We start from the raw sequence: 21,830 nt of genomic DNA on the forward strand, positions 1-21,830 counted from the left end.
TGGTGCCATGCCCAGCGTCCCTGTACAGCTACACTGGAAGTTCACCCAGTTGCATTTTAAAGATCGTCACTCACCCTTTGCTCCTCCCTCTGGACAGAAGGTTTTAGTCCTGAGAACAAAACGCTGCTTTCACTTCGCCGAATAAGAGGAATTGAGACTCACATGACAGCGGAAGCTTCATTGAACTCCTTTTGGTTTTATTTTTACTTTAATTCTGGTTTCAAAGGTTTTTTATTTATCCATTTATTTGATTGAGTGTTTTCTTGTTACAAAATGTTTTGGATTTTCCTGGTGCGTCCTCAGTGCTTTCAGCATGTTTTCAGTTTGTTTTTAAATCCTACTTTTGTTAAATAGTACTGTGTAAATATGCTGTGTGAGACACAGACTAACTGCAGTGTTAAATAACAGGCTATTACAGCAGCTATCACCACTTTTAATACACGGGAAACCACTGAATTTCGCTGAACTCAAAAATGAAGACTTTCAAGTTGGGATGGAATGCACCATCAGTTCGACTCTGGTGTACTGAACCGGATGAATTAGGTGGTGTAGGTTATCACTATAGACTCAGGAAACACAGTGAAGCTACGGGTGAGACCATATAAATGCTTGGCTAACCTAGCCCAAGGCTATTGTTGGCTAATATTAGCTGCTGGCGAGCCTGTTGCCCAGATTATCCCAGTAACACAGCAGCAGTTCAGTTTGGTACTGGTTCAGTTCAGGTTAGCAACCGGTTTAAGTCTGAGATTCAACGTGTTAGCATCAGTGTAGCCGCCCGACTTTCTCTGTTAGCTCAGGTGAATCCAGCCTGTTTGATGCAGTCACAATGTGATGGTCTCCCACTGCTCCCTGGTTGTGTGGCAGCTGATGCCTTCATTTCAGCTCATCTCTGACTGGCTCGAGGAGTGTTCCTTGGGCGGATCCTGAGGGAGAGTTCCCACAGAGCCTCCTCTGCCAGGTGATCGCTGAAGTCATTGAAGAAGGATATGATGTCATCCTCCGGCTGCAGAGAGTAGCGCCTGCGAAGAGAAACACATTTGGTCCACAGTAATACGAGAATAAATAAATAAATACTGACAGGGCTGCAGGTAACTTACACTTGTTGGTAGCTCCTCAGAGTGTCCAGGATGTTAAATTGCTGCCAGCGCTTGGAAAAGTTTACCTTTGAACCCTGTGGAGTCATCAAGGTCTCAGGATTCCCCAGGTGGACAAAGGTCAAGTCCTGAAGAATCAAACCCCTGCACAGACAGAAAGATAAGTATTTGTTGCAATATTGGGGTACTGACCATCAAGTAGGATAGATATGGGTGTATTGACCTACAGGTAGGGAATACAGGGAGGTTCCACCTCAGCCAGAGCTGCTCTGTACGCTCTGAAAGAAGATGAGCTGTCGATCAAAGAGCTGAACTCCTCTAGCGTCTGAAAACAAACAGAAAACACCTTTACAGAATGGTTGCAAGCTAAGCAAAGACTGAATGAAACCAACGATCCTGAACGGACCTCAGAAGTGCTTTTCTGCCAGTCGAGGCGACGCAGGGGGGCGGAGTCCAGCGCTGACAGAATGGACAGGTATGAGTTAAAGTTGTTCAGTTTCCGCAGGTGCTGCCGGGAGACACAGCATGTAAGTGTTTCTGCATTTAGCAGACAATTTTATCCAAAGCAGCTTACAAATGAGGATATAACGTTACAGCTAACATCAAAGCTAACAATAAGCTTCATGGAAGGAAAAACACCAGTCAGAGGTGAATGTGTAGAGACAGAGTTCAGGCATAGAGGGAAGTTCAGGGTCAGTGCCAGGAGAGGAGATGCCCTCTGAAGAGTCTTTAAGAGTTTCTTGAAGTTTCTGTTCTGGTAGCACTTGGTAGGTCATTTTCCACCATCGTGGACGCATGAAAAGCTGTTACAGTACGTTACACTCTGGGGTGAACAGTGTCAGAAGAGTCAGGTGAAAACAGGAAGGAGAATCCTTTCAAAGAAAATTAAAATCTGGAAACATGAGGGAAATGTGGACAGGATACCTCCATAGAAGGGGTTACCTTTGCCAGAGCTGAGACATCTTGGCCAAAATCACAGTTTTCATGGGTCATGGAGAGTAGACATGTTACTGCGTATGAAAGTATCTCTGAATAACCTGAGAAGCAGCGTGAAAAGGAATCTGTATCATCATCATCATCATTTACCTTCATGATTTTCAGGAACTTCTGCAGCAGCTTCTCTCTGTCCTGAGGTTTGTCCTGGAGGATGATGACCGAACGAACCCTGAAGTCACACATGGGTGATTGGTCAGCTCATCACTAATCATTAATAACTTCTTGTTATCACGACTTTGGATTCCAGAGGTTTGAAATGAGTCTAAACGAACGAGTCAGGGTGCAATCACTGAGCAGTTAGCTTCCTGCAGACTGCAGTCTGCTGGTTAACCAGCTGAAGAGGAGTGTAGAAGAGCATTAACCAGGTGAGGAAGAGCATTAACCAGCAGAAGAAGAGCACTAAACAGCTCAAGAAGAACACTAATCAGCTGAAGAACAGCATTAACCAGCTGAATAAACCTGTTAACCAGGTGAGGAAGAGTGTTAACCAGCTGAAGAGGAGTGTAGAAGAGCATTAACCAGGTGAGGAAGAGCATTAACCAGCAGAAGAAGAGCACTAATCAGTAGAAGAGAGTTAACCAGCTGAAGAAGAGCACTAGCCAGTAGAAGAGAGTTAACCAGCTGAAGAAGAGCACTAAACAGCTCAAGAAGAACACTAATCAGCTGAAGAACAGCATTAACCAGCTGAATAAACCTGTTAACCAGGTGAGGAAGAGTGTTAACCAGCTGAAGAGGAGTGTAGAAGAGCATTAACCAGGTGAGGAAGAGCATTAACCAGCTGAAGAAGAGCACTAAACAGCTGAAGAAGAGCATTAACCAGGTGAGGAAGAGCATTAACCAGCTGAATAAACCTGTTAACCAGGTGAGGAAGAGTGTTAACCAGCTGGAGAAGAGCACAAATCAGCTGAAGAAGAGCGTGAACCAGCTGAAGAAGAGTGTTAACCAGCAGAAGAAGACTGTTAACCAGCAGAAGAAGAGTGTTAACCAGCTGAAGAAGAGTGTTAATCAGGTGAGGAAGAGCACTAACCAGTAGAAGAAGAGTGTTAACCAGCTGAAGAAGAGCACAAATCAGCTGAAGAAGAGTGTTAACCAGGTGAGGAAGAGTGTTAACCAGCAGAAGAAGAGTGTTAACCAGCTGAATAAGGGCACAAATCAGCTGAAGAAGAGCGTGAACCAGCTGAAGAAGAGTGTTAACCAGCAGAAGAAGAGTGTTAACCAGCTGAAGAAGAGTGTTAATCAGGTGAGGAAGAGCACTAACCAGTAGAAGAAGAGTGTTAACCAGCTGAAGAAGAGCACAAATCAGCTGAAGAAGAGCGTGAACCAGGTGAGGAAGAGTGTTAACCAGCTGAAGAAGAGTGTTAACCAGCTGAAGAAGAGTGTTAACCAGGTGAGGAAGAGCATTAACCAGCTGAAGAAGAGCATTAACCAGGTGAGGAAGAGCATTAACCAGCTGAAGAAGAGCACTAACCAGCTGAAGAAGAGCACTAAACAGCTGAAGAAGAGCATTAACCAGGTGAGGAAGAGCATTAACCAGCTGAATAAACCTGTTAACCAGGTGAGGAAGAGTGTTAACCAGCTGGAGAAGAGCACAAATCAGCTGAAGAAGAGCGTGAACCAGCTGAAGAAGAGTGTTAACCAGCAGAAGAAGACTGTTAACCAGGTGAGGAAGAGTGTTAACCAGCTGAAGAGGAGTGTAGAAGAGCATTAACCAGGTGAGGAAGAGCATTAACCAGCTGAAGAAGAGCACTAACCAGCTGAAGAAGAGCACTAAACAGCTGAAGAAGAGCATTAACCAGGTGAGGAAGAGCATTAACCAGCTGAATAAACCTGTTAACCAGGTGAGGAAGAGTGTTAACCAGCTGGAGAAGAGCACAAATCAGCTGAAGAAGAGCGTGAACCAGCTGAAGAAGACTGTTAACCAGCAGAAGAAGACTGTTAACCAGCAGAAGAAGAGTGTTAACCAGGTGAGGAAGAGCACTAACCAGTAGAAGAAGAGTGTTAACCAGCTGAAGAAGAGCACAAATCAGCTGAAGAAGAGTGTTAACCAGGTGAGGAAGAGTGTTAATCAGCAGAAGAAGAGTGTTAACCAGCTGAATAAGGGCACAAATCAGCTGAAGAAGAGCGTGAACCAGCTGAATAAGGGCACTAACCAACAGAAGAATAACACTAATCGGCTGAAGAAGAGTGTTAACCAGCTGAAGAAGAGTGTTAACCAGCTGAAGAAGAGTGTTAACCAGGTGAGGAAGAGTGTTAACCAGGTGAGGAAGAGTGTTAACCAGCTGGAGAAGAGCACAAATCAGCTGAAGAAGAGCGTGGACCAGCTGAAGAAGAGTGTTAACCAGCAGAAGAAGACTGTTAACCAGCAGAAGAAGAGTGTTAACCAGGTGAGGAAGGGTGTTAACCAGGTGAGGAAGAGCACTAACCAGTAGAAGAAGAGTGTTAACCAGCTGAAGAAGAGCACAAATCAGCTGAAGAAGAGCGTGAACCAGCTGAAGAAGAGTGTTAACCAGCAGAAGAAGAGTGTTAACCAGGTGAGGAAGAGCACTAACCAGTAGAAGAAGAGTGTTAACCAGCTGAAGAAGAGCGTGAACCAGCTGAAGAAGAGTGTTAACCAGCTGAAGAAGAGTGTTAATCAGGTGAGGAAGAGCACTAACCAGTAGAAGAAGAGTGTTAACCAGCTGAAGAAGAGCACAAATCAGCTGAAGAAGAGTGTTAACCAGGTGAGGAAGAGTGTTAACCAGCAGAAGAAGAGTGTTAACCAGCTGAATAAGGGCACTAACCAACAGAAGAATAACACTAATCGGCTGAAGAAGAGTGTTAACCAGCTGAAGAAGAGTGTTAACCAGGTGAGGAAGAGTGTTAACCAGGTGAGGAAGAGTGTTAACCAGCTGAATAAGGGAACTAACCAACAGAAGAATAACACTAATCGGCTGAAGAAAAGCATTAACCACCTGAAGAAGAGCATTGTGTGTCAATGGGTCAGAACTTTACCAGAAGGAGACATTGTTGAAGTGTTGAGTGAACTCTGTCAGGTTTGGACTTCTCTCCTCATTCTGCTCTTTGGACCACAGCAACACCTCTGGAAGCTGGACATTTGAGATCAACAGGTGAGACAGACAGCTGATTGATCGGCAGGTGCAACACAGACAGGTGTTTACCTCAACTTTACAGAAGAGTTCAGAGTCCAGCAGAGTCAGCTGTTCAGCTAAATCCACACTCCTGAAGTCCAGGAGAGTTCCTGGTCTGTGGGACGAGAGGAAGGACAGGTGAGAAACCGACCAATGACAGCCCAGCATGATATGTCCTCGTTCAGTCAAGTCAGAGTGGTTACCTGGCAGCTACCCCTTTTGCAGCGAGTGGGCGGAGTGACTGAGGAGAGTCAAGCAGCTGCCACCTCTTCTCCATCTTTGACAGAATATTTTTATGCAGTAGGTGGGCTGGTCCGAGCTCTCCTCCAATCAGGAGACTGAACACCAGGTCCATCAGCAGCAGCAGAAAATCAGAGTCCAGCTCCGTGGCACTGCACACACAGTAATTCACATCGTAAGCCTTGTGGTGGTTTACTGGTTTTGGCCCTCATTTCTTCCGTGATATGGACCCATATTGTCATGGGAGGGTTTGAACTGACAGGTATTAGTCCTCAAAGCCTCTGTGTGGTTCAGGTGTGTGTCTGTGAGTCTCACCTGAGATCATCAACGACTCTGACAAGCAACAGAAAGGTATTTTTGGCAGCGATCAAGTCTGCAGGTTGTTCACACAGATGTCTGTACGTGTCGATGTCAAGGACAGGTGCCAAACTGTTTGTGTTAGTTGTGTTTGTTGGGCTGGACCTTTTCTTCCTACCTGCAATTCCCTGCAACTTCCTGCAATTCCCTGCAATTCCCTGTGACTCCGTGCGACTCCCTGCGATTCCCTGCGACTCCGTGCGACTCCCTGCGACTCCGTGCGATTCCGTGCGATTCCCTGCGACTCCCTGCGACTCCCTGCAACTTCCTGCAATTCCCTGCAATTCCCTGTGACTCCGTGCGACTCCCTGCGACTCCCTGCGACTCCCTGCGACTCCGTGCGACTCCCTGCGACTCCCTGCGACTCCGTGCGTCCCCTTGCGACTCCCTGCAACTCCCTGTGATTCCGTGCGATTCCCTGCGACTCCCTGCGACTCCGTGCGATTCCCTGCGATTCCCTGCGACTCCCTGTGATTCCCTGCGATTCCCTGCGACTCCGTGCGATTCCCTGCGAATCCCTGCGACTCCCTGCGATTCCCTGCGACTCCGTGCGATTCCGTGCGATTCCCTGCGATTCCCTGCGACTCCGTGCGTCCCCTTGCGACTCCCTGCAACTCCCTGTGATTCCGTGCGATTCCCTGCGACTCCCTGCGACTCCGTGCGATTCCCTGCGACTCCCTGCGACTCCCTGTGATTCACTGCGAATCCCTGCGACTCCCTGCGATTCCCTGCGATTCCCTGCGACTCCCTGCGACTCCGTGCGATTCCGTGCGATTCCCTGCGATTCCCTGCGACTCCCTGCGATTCCCTGCGACTCCCTGCGACTCCCTGCGACTCCCTGCTATTCCCTGCGACTCCCTGCGATTCCATGCGATTCCCTGCGACTCCCTGCGACTCCCTGCGACTCCCTGCGACTCCGTGCGATTCCGTGCGATTCCCTGCGACTCCCTGCGACTCCCTGCTATTCCCTGCGATTCCCTGCGACTCCGTGCGACTCCGTGCGATTCCCTGCGACTCCCTGCGACTCCGTGCGATTCCGTGCGATTCCCTGCGACTCCCTGCGACTCCCTTCGATTCCGTGCGATTCCCTGCGATTCCCTGCGACTCCCTGCGACTCCCTGCGACTCCCTGCGACTCCGTGCGATTCCGTGCGATTCCCTGCGACTCCGTGCTATTCCCTGCGACTCCCTGCGATTCCATGCGATTCCCTGCGACTCCCTGCGACTCCCTGCGACTCCCTGCGACTCCCTGCTATTCCCTGCGATTCCCTGCGACTCCGTGCGACTCCGTGCGACTCCGTGCGATTCCCTGCGACTCCCTGCGACTCCGTGCGATTCCGTGCGATTCCCTGCGACTCCGTGCTATTCCCTGCGACTCCCTGCGATTCCATGCGATTCCCTGCGACTCCCTGCGACTCCCTGCGACTCCCTGCGACTCCGTGCGATTCCGTGCGATTCCCTGCGATTCCCTGCGACTCCCTGCGACTCCCTGCGACTCCGTGCGATTCCGTGCGATTCCCTGCGACTCCGTGCTATTCCCTGCGACTCCCTGCGATTCCATGCGATTCCCTGCGACTCCCTGCGACTCCCTGCGACTCCCTGCGACTCCCTGCTATTCCCTGCGATTCCCTGCGACTCCGTGCGACTCCGTGCGACTCCGTGCGATTCCCTGCGACTCCCTGCGACTCCGTGCGATTCCGTGCGATTCCCTGCGACTCCCTGCGACTCCCTTCGATTCCGTGCGATTCCCTGCGATTCCCTGCGACTCCCTGCGACTCCCTGCGACTCCGTGCGACTCCGTGCGATTCCGTGCGACTCCCTGCGACTCCCTGCGACTCCCTGCTATTCCCTGCGACTCCGTGCGATTCCGTGCGATTCCCTGCGACTCCGTGCGACTCCCTGCTATTCCCTGCGACTCCGTGCGATTCCCTGCGACTCCCTGCGACTCCCTGCGACTCCCTGCGACTCCCTGCGACTCCGTGCGATTCCGTGCGATTCCCTGCGACTCCCTGCGACTCCGAGCGATTCCCTGCGATTCCCTGCGACTCCCTGCGACTCCCTGCTATTCCCTGCGACTCCGTGCGATTCCGTGCGATTCCGTGCGATTCCCTGCGACTCCGTGCGACTCCCTGCTATTCCCTGCGACTCCCTGCGACTCCCTGCTATTCCCTGCGACTCCCTGCGACTCCCTGCGACTCCCTGCGACTCCCTTCGATTCCCTGCGATTCCCTGCGACTCCCTGCGACTCCCTGCGACTCCCTGCGACTCCCTGCGACTCCCTGCGACTCCCTTCGATTCCCTGCGATTCCCTGCGATTCCCTGCGACTCCGTGCGACTCCCTGCGACTCCCTGCGACTCCCTGCGACTCCCTGCGACTCCCTGCGACTCCCTTCGACTCCCTGCGATTCCCTGCGATTCCCTGCGACTCCCTGCGACTCCCTGCGACTCCCTGCGACTCCCTGCTATTCCCTGCGACTCCCTGCGACTCCCTGCGACTCCCTGCGACTCCCTGCGACTCCCTTCGACTCCCTGCGATTCCCTGCGACTCCCTGCGACTCCCTGCGACTCCCTGCGACTCCCTGCGACTCCCTGCTATTCCCTGCGACTCCCTGCGACTCCCTGCGACTCCCTTCGATTCCCTGCGATTCCCTGCGACTCCCTGTGATTCCCTGCGACTCCCTGCTATTCCCTGCGACTCCATCTTGAGACTGATACCTGTGTTTTCCTTCGTGCAGAATGTGGCACTCTGCTTTATGAGCACTCATGAAATGATTGTAAATGTTTCGGCTACAGTGTTTCAGGTGTGTAAGGATATCTGTGCTGCAGTTTGCTGATGACATCTTTTGAGCTGATGAAGCTCCTGTAGGTACAGAGGAATGCCTCACGGTACAGGTCCTGACCTGCAAACACACACATTAACATTGACCAATCAGCCTCCTGACTGCTGTTTCTGATCAGAACATGTGATTGGTTGTCATGACACATTTGCATGGAACTGACTGCTGCATTCTGTGGCGTGGACCAGTAGGATCTCAGGAGAGGCTGCCTTAACATCTGGCCCCTCCTCTTCCTGAGAAGGAAGAGGTCAGAGTCAGGTCACAGGTGTAATTAATGATATGAGGTCGTCAGGTAAGAGTGCGGGCTTTACCTCAGACTTCATGGTGATTTTGTGAAGAACTTCCTGTTGGTTGATCAGTAACACCTCCTCCATCTCCTCCCCGCTCCTCCAGCTGAGATCCGCCTCCTGCTGGACATTCTGGGAACTGCAGTAAAGAGGAGCATCTTTGAGGCTCAGTAGGTGCACAGGTGTGTGTGTACAGGTTTGTGAAGTCTCACCTGTCTCTGCTCTCCTCAATCTTGTTTGCAGGTGAATCCTGATGACAAATAAAATCACACAAAACATCAGTGGAACTCCAGGTGAGTTTGATCAGCAGAACCCTCTCAGGTGAGTTTTATGGGTTTTTTCAAAGCAAACTATAAGTTGTGATAATTTTGTATCAGAAATGTTTCTAAACCTGAACATCAACAACTCAAAGTATAAATTCAGCTTTTCTGTTGTCTACCTGAACCTAAGCATAGTACTGCTGAGCTGTTTTTATATCAGCTGATGGCAGATTCTGAAGCTCATCATCTCCTTCACTGAGGGACTAATACCTGTCTCGACAACAACCAACGTCTCTTTAGTCACCTGCTGTTTCTTCTTCAGTGGTAGAGTAGGAGCAGGAAAGTGCGCAGGTGAGGAGTCTGTTTCCAGGTGAATGTTGGACAGCTGCCTGGTGGCATCCAGCTCTTTGCTGTATTTCTGACTTAAGACCGGAGGCTTCTGATAGTACAAGACTGCAGACTGATCGTTGTAGGATGAACAGAGCTGCAGATACTGGTGGACTGAGGACACACAGACAGGTGGACAGGTAGACAGGATCACAGGTGGACAAGTAGGCAGGTAGACAGGTGAAAAGGTAGACAGGTGCACAGGCAGAGAGTGAGCCAAGTTCATAGAGGTTAACCACACAAATATCCTGATTAATGATCAATCAGCTGCTGTGTTTCTGCTCACTGTGTCGCTTCTTCTCGGGAAGCGGGGGAGGTGTCTTGCTGGGGGACAGCGGGGAGGACACCGGTTCATCAAGACCTGTGACCTCATTACAGTAGGCGGGGCTCTGGTCCACGGGGGTGGAGTCAAATCCAAAGGAGGACAGGCTCTGAGAGCCGGTTATACCTGATTTAAGAAGACAAATGATAAGGGGGGCGACAGACAGAGAGGCAGACAGGTGGATCAGGTGAGTCCTCACCCGTGTTGCTGCGTCGCCTCTTCTCAGGTAGGGTGGGGGGGTGGGAGGAGGTAGGAGGGAGAGGGGGGAGCGTCTCAGAGGACGACAGGTCTTCAAGGAGGAAGTCGTAGTCCGGATCGTCCTCTGAGGGCGAGACACAGAATCTCTCAAACCAGAGACCCGATTCAAACGAGTCCAGAACATCCAGAGCATGTATTCAAGCCCAAACCTGTTCGTTCACTGTAACCAGGTGATGTAACTGATCAAATTAAACTAAATCTACCCCCTCCTTCTGAGGTGAGCAGTTTGGTGAAAGTCCTTCGGAAGATATTTAGATAACTGGAGATCCATATAACGGAGTGAACGGGGCTTAGAGGATGCAGCCTCTAAATAAGGCATTATCTGTCTTTATTTCACCAATACTTTAAGAAGAATGAATGCTTATTATAGCTCTGTTAGCTCATAGCTCTGTTAGCTCATAGCTGCTGTTAGCTCATAGCTCTGTTAGCTCAGAGCTGCTGTTAGCTCATAGTTCTGTTAGCTCAGAGCTGCTGTGTTGTTGTAGTTTTTAAAGTGCTTTAACAAATAAAGTTGGTTCTGTATGAATTGGACTTAAATTAGAAAGTACTGTAACATGGTAAAAACAAACTCAGTTCAATTTAAATGCATATCACACCAACATTTATCTAACTTCTGTCTGCAGCGCCTCAGATGTGCAAAGGATTGTGGGTGTTTTGGCTCCCACCCTGTGGCTTTATGAAGTGGTCATGAAGGTGTTCGAGAGGCTCTTTGGACCCTTTTTTTGCACTTTGCTTATCGTCCGAACTATTACTGAGAATACCTTTTCACTGCACCCTCACACACGGGGACAGGAAGGAAAGGAAGAGTAATCCCACTCAGACTGTTGGCTAAAATGAATGAAGTAGGACTGAACACCCAGCTGTGCACCCAGCTGTGCACAGTCTGAGGAGTTTAAGCTTCACTGCAGGTTACACGTGTATAACTGAGCATGTGATGAATCATTTCTCCTAATTATTGAATCTTTAACAGATCCTGGAAACTGGAACACTAACCCAGACACATCAGCTGTTAAAGATCCTTTGTTGACTTTGAGAAACAATCAGTCAGCGAGGGTCCTCACAAAGATAGAAGTTCTAATATGTGGCTGTCCAGCAGGGGGCTCTGCTGAGCAGCGGTGCAATACAGATGGGACGTGTCAGCTGACAGGAAGTGACCTCACTCACACCTCCTGCTGCTGACTGGAAGTGTGTGTGTGTGTGTGTGTGTGTGTGTGTGTGTGTGTGTGTGTGTGTGTGTGTTACCACAGTGCGTGTTGAGAGAAGCAGACTCTGCAGAAGAAGAAGAAAGTCGCTTCAGACAGTCATCCGCTTGCTCCTGAAACACAAACACATTATTTATAGTATTAAAACGTGTGTTCATAGGGGAAAAACAAAAAGAAGAAGGAGGGTTTCACCTCACTGAAATCACAAATCAGCCGAGTCATTGGAGTAAAAAAGTACGTTTCAGGCAACAGAAAAGGCCCGAAGACTGAGCCCTGTGGTACGCCACAGCTGTTGAGGAGGTGCCGTTTCTCAGAGTGAAAGAAAGGTTCTGTTTCCGAGATACGAGTAATAAACTGAGTCCTTCCGCCCGCCCAGGACTGACCGAAGCAGGAGGATGTTGTGTTACATTTTAAATATATTAAATATGAAACTGAGGTGTGATTGTTCATGAAACATTTGAATTTGTCCTGGTTCAGTGTTTCTTCTTAATTTAGTGTTTGTTTGTTTTGGTGAAATCTGGTTCAGAAAGTGTTGAAATTTACAATTTGTTGCAGCTAGAATCAGCTTCAGCTTATAATCATTTATGTTCTTCCCATTGAATTCGATTCTAGATTGTCAACATTTATGCATTAAGCTTCTTGTTTTTCATTGTTTTGAAAAATGAAATGTTAAAAATGACCAAAATATACATAAAAAAGTTCAAAAGTTCCTTTTATTGTCCCTACACTCCTCAACAGGCTTTATCCTGTTATATTTATTCCATATTTTATCACATCTCACACAGGAAACTGTGACTTCTGTGGAATAAAATGACTCTGAAGCTCTTTTATTAACCTGCTTACGGCTGATTCTCATCCTTTATGCATTTTTATCCTTTAATATTGAATCTTCTGCCAAACTGTGAAATCCCAGTTATTTCTCTTCTATCTGACGGTGGAACTGTAACATGTTGGTTGATGGAAACAGATCCGTGTGTGAACACGATCTTTCAGTTCAGAGCAGTTATCATGTTCTTCAGTTTTAAACTCGATGAAGATGAGGAGGACTCGCAGGCCTTCATCAGTCCCAGCAGGACGGTTGTTTCTGGACGAGTCATTGCTTCAGCCTGTTTAAACCTTCTGAGGAGGGTTTAATATGCAGCTGTCCTCCTATTTCACACATCAAACATGCATCCTGATACTTTTACCCTGGGATCTTTATACCATCTCCTTCGCTTATTGCTGCTTTTGTAAATGTCTGTATTTCAGTTAAATGAAACTAATCACTATACTGTTTATGTTTTCTAAATCTTTTTGATTCCTCTTACAAATGAGGAAATATTTATAATTAGAGATGCATTGTTCCTGTTTCACTGCCTCAGAGTGAATGAGTTGAGTTCTGACCTCCATTCTCTGTTATGACTGTTTGACCACAGCTGGAGTTCACTTACTGTAAACCTGCTGCTGATAAAACCTGCAGCATCTGCTGCTTCACTGTTAGGGAACTGAAGCCCAAACTGTTCAGTACATGTTAAAAAAACTTTTGATCATGTAAAAACACAACTTCCCATTCACTTTAATGAATATTTTGCCTCCACTGATGTGCTGGACGTGCATCATGGACACAAAGAGAGGCAGGAAACGTGGCGTCTGTGCTGCAGCTCTCTGAGATGCTTAGTTTAGGACGACCCACCGAGATACGAGTTTAACCAGATTAAACTGAACCTGCTAATGTGTCAGAGTCCCTGCAGGCGGGGTTCGAGTAAAATTATAAATCGTGATGTTTAAATGTTTTGAATGAATAGTTCCTCCAGCTGTGAACTGAGAAATATCCTCAACAGACCAAAGATGCTAAAATGAAAGCAGTTTAGTTTCTGGTTCGAATCTGCTTTGGATCTGGTTTGAAGCTGAAATGGGTCTGCTTTAGATCTGGTTTGAAGCTGAAATGGGTCTGCTTTGGATCTGGTTTGAAGCTGAAATGGGTCTGCTTTAGATCTGGTTTGAAGCTGAAATGGGTCTGCATTGGATCTGGTTTGAAGCTGAAATGGGTCTGCTTTGGATCTGGTTTGAAGCTGAAATGGGTCTGCTTTAGATCTGGTTTGAAGCTGAAATGGGTCTGCTTTAGATCTGGTTTGAAGCTGAAATGTATCTTGTTTGAAGCTGAAATGTATCTGGTTTGAAGCTGAAATGTATCTGGTTTGGATCTGGTTTGAAGCTGAAATGGGTCTGCATTGGATCTGGTTTGAAGCTGAAATGGGTCTGCTTTAGATCTGGTTTGAAGCTGAAATGGGTCTGCTTTAGATCTGGTTTGAAGCTGAAATGGGTCTGCTTTAGATCTGGTTTGAAGCTGAAATGGGTCTACTTTGGATCTGGTTTGAAGCTGAAATGGGTCTGGTTTGGATCTGGTTTGAAGCTGAAATGTATCTGGTTTGAAGCTGAAATGTATCTGGTTTGGATCTGGTTTGAAGCTGAAATGGGTCTGGTTTGGATCTGGTTTGAAGCTGAAATGGGTCTGTTTTAGATCTGGTTTGATGCTGAAATAGGTCTGTTTTAGATCTGGTTTGAAGCTGAAATGGGTCTGCTTTGGATCTGGTTTGAAGCTGAAATGGGTCTGCTTTAGATCTGGTTTGAAGCTGAAATGGGTCTACTTTAGATCTGGTTTGAAGCTGAAATGTATCTGGTTTGAAGCTGAAATGGGTCGGCTTTAGATCTGGTTTGAAGCTGAAATGGGTCTGCTTTAGATCTGGTTTGAAGCTGAAATGGGTCTGCTTTGGATCTGGTTTGAAGCTGAAATGTATCTGGTTTGAAGCTGAAATGGGTCTGCTTTAGATCTGGTTTGAAGCTGAAATGGGTCTGCTTTGGATCTGGTTTGAAGCTGAAATGTATCTGGTTTGAAGCTGAAATGGGTCTGCTTTAGATCTGGTTTGAAGCTGAAATGGGTCTGCTTTAGATCTGGTTTGAAGCTGAAATGGGTCTGCTTTAGATCTGGTTTGAAGCTGAAATGGGTCTGCTTTAGATCTGGTTTGAAGCTGAAATGGGTCTGCATTGGATCTGGTTTGAAGCTGAAATGGGTCTGCTTTGGATCTGGTTTGAAGCTGAAATGGGTCTGCTTTAGATCTGGTTTAAATCTAGTATGAAGCTGGAATGCATCTGGTTTGAATCTGGTTTGAATCTGAAATAGGGTCTGGTTTGAATCTGGTTTGGATCTAGTTGAATCTGGTTTGAAGCTGAAATGGGGTCTGGTTTGAATCTGGTTTGGATCTAGTTGAATCTGGTTTGAAGCTGAAATGGGGTCTGATTTGGATCTGGTTTGGATCTAGTTGAATCTGGTTTGAAGCTGAAATAGGGTCTGATTTGGATCTGGTTTGGATCTAGTTGAATCTGGTTTGAAGCTGAAATGGGGTCTGATTTGGATCTGGTTTGGATCTAGTTGAATCTGGTTTGAAGCTGAAATGGGGTCTGATTTGGATCTGGTTTGGATCTAGTTGAATCTGGTTTGAAGCTGAAATAGGGTCTGATTTGGATCTGGTTTGGATCTAGTTGAATCTGGTTTGAAGCTGAAATGGGGTCTGATTTGGATCTGGTTTGAATCTGGTTTGGATCTAGTTTATAGCTGGAATGAATCTGTTTACTTGATCCAAACTATTTCTGATCAAAACTTTCAAAGGAATGTTCAAACATGACAAAATCGGAAACTAAACAGGAAATTAAAACTGCAAATGAAGCTAAGATGTACCTTTGGAAACTCATGTATATTAGCATGTTTTGTTTATGTAAATCAGGTGCTCGTACCTGGTCAAGCTGCGTGTTCACTTCAGGTTCTTGGATCATAGGTGCTACTATGGCAACCCTGCAGGGGGCGGGGACAGGAACCGATGACGTTTGACGCTTTTTAGGAGGCAGAGCAGGAGGACTGAAACAGTTTAAAAAAATCACTGGTTAAAACCTTCTAACCAACTGGACTACAGCTGCCTGTGATCCACCTCAGAACATCTGCACTGATGTCACATGACACCACACCTGTGGGGGGGGGGTGAGGAGCACCAGGTCAGTGTCCAGATGTGTGAAATACCTGTTCTTTGAAGGAGTTTAGCCTTGTTCTGATTGAGGACAGGCAGGTGTTCTGCTCCATGTGGGACTGAGACCTTTGCAGTGGTCAGAAGGGTCTGAACATCCTGACCCAGATCAGTTTTTCAGTCCCAGATGCAGCTGAACATGCTGGATGCATCCAGACACTTTCTGAACGGGGATTTCACAGATCCGAATACTGACCTTTTCACCCAGTGAAGTCAAATTAGTTGAGACAAAACTTGAAACTGGGAGTTAGCTCTTGGTTTTACACTTAAAACACTGAAGATGTCCTGAAAACACTTAAAAAGTGCAGGGTGCTGACATCTTTTAAATCCCCCAAAGTTCTCTTCAAGGCCTTTAAAAAACCAGAAGATCACTGTGGTTTCATCTGAACCTCCAAATAAACCAGAAGACCTGAAAGAATATTCCAGAACCACCAGAAAATATTCTCCATGAAACCTTTTAAACCTCCTAAAAAAACCAAACCACCCCCAGAACTTTTCAGAAGATCACTGGAACTTAAAGACCTGCTCAACCCTGATAAGATGAAAATATATAACCCTTTCTGCTGTTTACATCAGCGTTTCCACACTCGACCCAAACCCGGCAGAACTCTTTGCTCAGGTCTATAGAAGCCTGTACCAATCAGAGATCAGAACAGTCGACCGAAACTGTTTGCTGTCGTCTTTCTGTCTCCCGTAGTCCCACTTCTTCTTCTTCTTCTTCTTCTTCTTCTTTTTCTTCTCCTTCTGCTGCTGCAGTTAACAGACAGGATGTGTGTGGCGACTGTGATATGTTCTACTTCCTGTTTCATCCACAGTTCTATTTCTGTTCACGCTCTGTTGCAGCAAACAGACTGTTCTATATCCAGCTGAAAGACCTCTCAGAGCAGAAACCACCTGACCCAGACTGGACTCAACCACCTGACCCAGACTGGACTCAACCACCTGACCCAGACTGGACTCAACCACCTGACCCAGACTGGACTCAACCACCTGACCCAGACTGGACTAAACCACCTGACCCAGACTGGACTAAACCACCTGACCCAGACTGGACTCAACCACCTGACCCAGACTGGACTAAACCACCTGACCCAGACTGGACTAAACCACCTGACCCAGACTGGACTAAACCACCTGACCCAGACTGGACTAAACCACCTGACCCAGACTGGACTAAACCACCTGACCCAGACTGGACTAAACCACCTGACCCAGACTGGACTAAACCACCTGACCCAGACTGGACTCAACCACCTGACCCAGACTGGACTAAACCACCTGACCTAGACTGGACTAAACCACCTGACCCAGACTGGACTAAACCACCTGACCCAGACTGGACTAAACCACCTTAACCCAGACTGGACTCAACCACCTGACCCAGACTGGAGTCCATCACCTGACCCAGACTGGACTCAACCACCTGACCCAGACTGGAGTCCATCACCTGACCCAGACTGGACTAAACCACCTGACCTAGACTGGACTAAACCACCTGACCCAGACTGGACTCAACCACCTGACCCAGACTGGAGTCCATCACCTGACCCAGACTGGACTAAACCACCTGACCTAGACTGGACTAAACCACCTGACCCAGACTGGACTCAACCACCTGACCCAGACTGGACTAAACCACCTGACCCAGACTGGAGTCCATCACCTGACCCAGACTGGACTAAACCACCTGACCTAGACTGGACTAAACCACCTGACCCAGACTGGACTCAACCACCTGACCCAGACTGGAGTCCATCACCTGACCCAGACTGGACTAAACCACCTGACCCAGACTGGACTAAACCACCTGACCCAGACTGGACTCAACCACCTGACCCAGACTGGAGTCCATCACCTGACCCAGACTGGACTAAACCACCTGACCTAGACTGGACTAAACCACCTGACCCAGACTGGACTAAACCACCTGACCTAGACTGGACTAAACCACCTGATCCAGACTGGACTAAACCACCTGACCCAGACTGGAGTCCATCACCTGACCCAGACTGGACTAAACCACCTGAACCTAGACTGGACTAAACCACCTGACCCAGACTGGACTCAACCACCTGACCCAGACTGGAGTCCATCACCTGACCCAGACTGGACTAAACCACCTGACCCAGACTGGACTAAACCACCTGACCCAGACTGGACTCAACCACCTGACCCAGACTGGAGTCCATCACCTGACCCAGATTGGACTAAACCACCTGACCCAGACTGGAGTCCATCACCTGACCCAGACTGGACTAAACCACCTGACCCAGACTGGACTAAACCACCTGACCCAGACTGGACTAAACCACCTGACCTAGACTGGACTAAACCACCTGACCCAGACTGGACTAAACCACCTGACCCAGACTGGAGTCCATCACCTGACCCAGACTGGACTAAACCACCTGACCTAGACTGGACTAAACCACCTGACTCAAACTGGACTAGACCACCTGACCAGTACTAGACCACCTGACCAATACTAGACCACCTGACCAATACTACACCACCTGACCAGTACTAGACCACCTGACCAGTACTAGACCACCTGACCAATACTACACCACCTGACCAGTACTAGACCACCTGACCAGATCATTATACATAACTCATCTCCAGGAATCAGACTCACCTCAATCCCTGTGGTGGAGTCACCTGGGGGAGGGGCATAGGAGGTTTGGGAGGAGCTAATACCCGACGTTCCTCCCCTTTTAAATCCTTCTTCACCTTCTCCTCATCCTCTGGAAGATTCCTGCAGGTTGGCGTGTTTTCTGATGCCTCCTGGCCATCAAACCCTCCTGACTGTGATTGGACAGGAGACAAGGGGGCGGAGCCTTCTTTTCTCTCTGTAGCCAATCGAACCAGCTCCTGATGGACAAAGGAGAACAAACATGTTGTCGCAGCTCATTTCTACCACAGAGAATAAGGCCGTGTGACAGTTAGCCAGATTTGTCCTCACCTTGACGCCATTGAGCACAGCCCTGATCACCGTGGTAACGCTCTCGGTGGACTTTTCGTTGTCCTGGGAGATGCCTTGCAGCATCACCTGGTCGGCCCAGCGGATCAGCTGAGCGAGCGAGCGGTAGAGACGGCTGAGGCAGGAGGAGACGGTCTTACTGCAGGGAGGACAGACCGCATGAGGACACCCTCTGATGTCCACATTCAGAGACCAGCAGGTGAAACCTACCTGTTGTGCAGGTGGGGCTCCAGCTGGACCAGAGTCGTCACCGCCTCCAGGATTCCTCCACAAGCCCCGCCCAGCAGGCCACCAACCACAGACTGGTCCAGGACCAGTTTGTCTCTTCCAGGCCTGTCCACTCCCAGTCTGTCCACCAGAGCTTTGAAGTACTGCAGAGAGCTGACGACGGCCCGCTGCTGGTCTGCCAACACTCCCACCGGCTAACATCAACACACACACATCCCATCAGCCCACAGTATCCGTGATGTCACAGTGATGTCACAGTGATGTCACAGTGATGTCACAGTGATGTCACAGTGATGTCAGAACTCCATAAATGGACAGACTGGAGCTTTTGGTTGTCATATACAGCAGAAATGATTCGGTGGCAGGAAGCTGGACTTCATCTTTGTTCTCATGTCTTTATTGATCTGGATCTTTTCCACAGAATGTTCTGGTTCCACTGAGACGCCGTCAGGTGCTCAGGTCGGGTCTGGACCCTGTTAACATGACCCACAGTTTGTCCTCAGATCCCCCAGAACACAGAGTGCACCCCCCAGCAGACTAATAAAATAAGATTCTGCTGCTCACAGCCACAGAAGTTAACTGTTTGTTTAAGGCTGGTTCTGTCTGCCCTCTGCCCCCCCATCGCTGTTCTGTAGAAGTTCTGCAGAACTCAGGGTTTAAAATCTAAAATCACTCAAAGGACCACCAGGAAGTAGTCAGTGAGACTTTCAAAGCAAGGGCCCCTGATATTTAAAGGAAGTCACAAAGATGGAAATAAAAGCTCATCAATAATGAAACAAGTTGAAGGAGAAGTTTGACGTTTGAGACTTTTCCAGAACAAACTCCTTTCGCTTATTCTCTTCATGTTGGACTCTTAAACTGAAGGTTTATGTGTGCTGAAAGGGACTTCCTGGAGTTTTAAACAGTGAGTGTTTCCAAAAACAGCAGCTGTATTTTCATCATTTTCTCAGCTGCGAAAGGTTCTAATCAGAGACCTGGTTCTGGCGGCTGGGTTTAAAGCGAGGTCTGGATCCTGGTTCAGGGCAGAACCGGGTGAGGTTCTGAGGACAGGAAGGTGTCTGTGCGCTTACCTTCTGCTGCTGCAGGTCCAGGTCAGCTGGTTTCACCTTATGTGACGGGCTGTGTTTGACTCGCTCAGACTGTCTGATCCACTGAGGGTTGAGCTTATACTTCAGCTTCATGGTGAGAGACGCGAACTGTGAGGCTGAAGAGGAGGAAGAGGAGAACATTACGACCAAAAACCGGCTGAATCCAGACCATCTGTGGAGGGAGAGTGGCAGGAAGAGGGTGTTTCTGGGTTATACGGCGAGTAAAGACTAAAGACAGAGGCTCACCTGTCTTACTCTCAGAACGCGAGGACATGTCTGCTGACAGACAGGTGGTCGGTGCTAACGACAGTTTAATCCTCAGCCCTCATGTTGAACACTTCTGTTGTTCGTCTGTCTGCTGCAGTTTCTCTTCCTTCCTCCTTCTCTTCTTCCTCTTTCTGACTTACTTCAGTGAAATTTCCTGTGACGATGATGCTGTGATGCAAGAAAACATCTCGTCCTACAGCTCCACCTGCTGGCAGCAGACAGACATCACACATCTGCAACAGCCACTTAACTCTGACCTTTGAACCCTTCAGGCAGGAAAAAGGCTCCTAACTCAAGGGATGAACCAGTGTTGTGTCGACACAGAACAGACAACTGAGCAAAGAAGCCATTTTAAACTGGATCTTTAGGCACTTTGTTACCAGCAGCCTGTCACAAAGTCATTTGTTCCCATTTCTTTAGCTGCATCTATGAAAAAAAGCAAAGATGAAGCTCGTCTCTGATTGGACAGCAGTCCTCAGGTGGAGTGTTACATCATCACAGCGCTGTCTGCACACCGTGACAAACATGAAGTACACAGTGAAGCTTCCAGAGAGGTTTTCTTTTACATCTTTTGGCATTAAATTAATTCAAGATCGCCATTTGAAAAAAAGATCACGATCCGATCGAAGATCACTCCATCCCTACTGAACGAATAACAGCTTAAATCTCCTGGGGAGGTGTTCTGGGCCCGTCCCACTGGGAGGAGAACCGGGACACGCTGGAGAGATTAAGTCTCTGGCCTGGGAACGCCTCGGGGTCCCCCCGGAAGATGATGGATGGATGGATGATGGATGGATGATGGATGGATGATGGATGATGGATGATGGATGGATGATGGATGGATGGATGATGGATGATGGATGGATGATGGATGGATGGATGATGGATGATGGATGATGGATGGATGATGGATGGATGGATGGATGGATGGATGATGGATGGATGGATGGATGGATGGATGATGGATGATGGATGGATGATGGATGGATGATGGATGATGGATGGATGATGGATGGATGGATGATGGATGATGGATGGATGATGGATGGATGGATGATGGATGGATGATGGATGATGGATGGATGATGGATGGATGATGGATGGATGATGGATGATGGATGATGGATGGATGGATGGATGGATGGATGATTCAATTCAATTCAATTCAATTCAATTCAATTCAATTTTATTTATATAGCACCAGATTACAACAATTGTCATCTCAAGGCACTTAAGTAATAAAGTCCAATTCAAGCCAATTGGAATTCAATTCATTGTAATCATAATCCAATTCATTCTTATAGAGCCAATTAAAAAAATAATATCCGAGCTAAGGAAACCAACAGATTGCATCGAAACTTGTCTTCAGTCCAATCTCCCGTCCTGAGCCTGAGGGACTGTGGAAAGGAACGACTCCCTTTAACAGGAAGAAACCTCTGGCAGAACCAGAACCAGGAAGAAACCTCTGGCAGAACCAGACTCAGGAAGAAGCCTCTGGCAGAACCAGAACCAGGAAGAAACCTCTGGCAGAACCAGACCCAGGAAGAAACCTCTGGCAGAACCAGAACCAGGAAGGGTGTCCATCCGCCTCGACCAGCTGGGGTTTGAGAAGACAGAAAAGAGGGAAAAGAGGGGGAAAAACACCATAACACCATTCAAAGGATACCTGCTGGAACAGGGAAACACAAGTTAATAACCACAATAATATCACATGGACAGAAAATCAATTGTGAAATTAAACAGGGGGAAAAAGAGAGCAAAGTGAGGAAAGGTGTGACAGATGAGGTCCCCCAGCAGTCTAAGCCTATAGCAGCTTAACTATGGGATGTTTCAGGATTACCTGAG

General features: G+C 48.0%; 1 protein-coding gene across 1 annotated transcript; it reads right to left on the reverse strand.

The window, feature by feature from the left end:
* Nucleotides 1–198: 198 nt before the first annotated feature.
* LOC140309301 (rap guanine nucleotide exchange factor 1-like) lies at nt 199–20,107 on the reverse strand. Its single transcript, XM_072387122.1, has 23 exons — nt 19,965–20,107; nt 19,701–19,834; nt 18,613–18,824; nt 18,385–18,541; nt 18,058–18,293; nt 15,139–15,259; nt 11,408–11,480; nt 10,107–10,229; nt 9,872–10,033; nt 9,503–9,699; nt 9,151–9,188; nt 8,963–9,077; nt 8,815–8,884; nt 8,630–8,714; nt 5,774–5,860; nt 5,422–5,610; nt 5,249–5,333; nt 5,082–5,176; nt 2,181–2,259; nt 1,501–1,602; nt 1,322–1,419; nt 1,098–1,238; nt 199–1,019 (listed from the first exon to the last, which is right to left on the reverse strand). Exons 1-23 carry the CDS (start codon nt 19,990–19,992, stop codon nt 884–886), a joined length of 2,763 nt encoding a protein of 920 aa, XP_072243223.1. The 5' UTR covers nt 19,993–20,107; the 3' UTR covers nt 199–883.
* Nucleotides 20,108–21,830: the final 1,723 nt, after the last annotated feature.

Source organism: Leuresthes tenuis, unplaced genomic scaffold, assembly GCF_036924035.1.
Source record: "Leuresthes tenuis unplaced genomic scaffold, fLeuTen1.0.hap1 SCAF_6, whole genome shotgun sequence".
Lineage (NCBI taxonomy): Eukaryota > Metazoa > Chordata > Actinopteri > Atheriniformes > Atherinopsidae > Leuresthes > Leuresthes tenuis.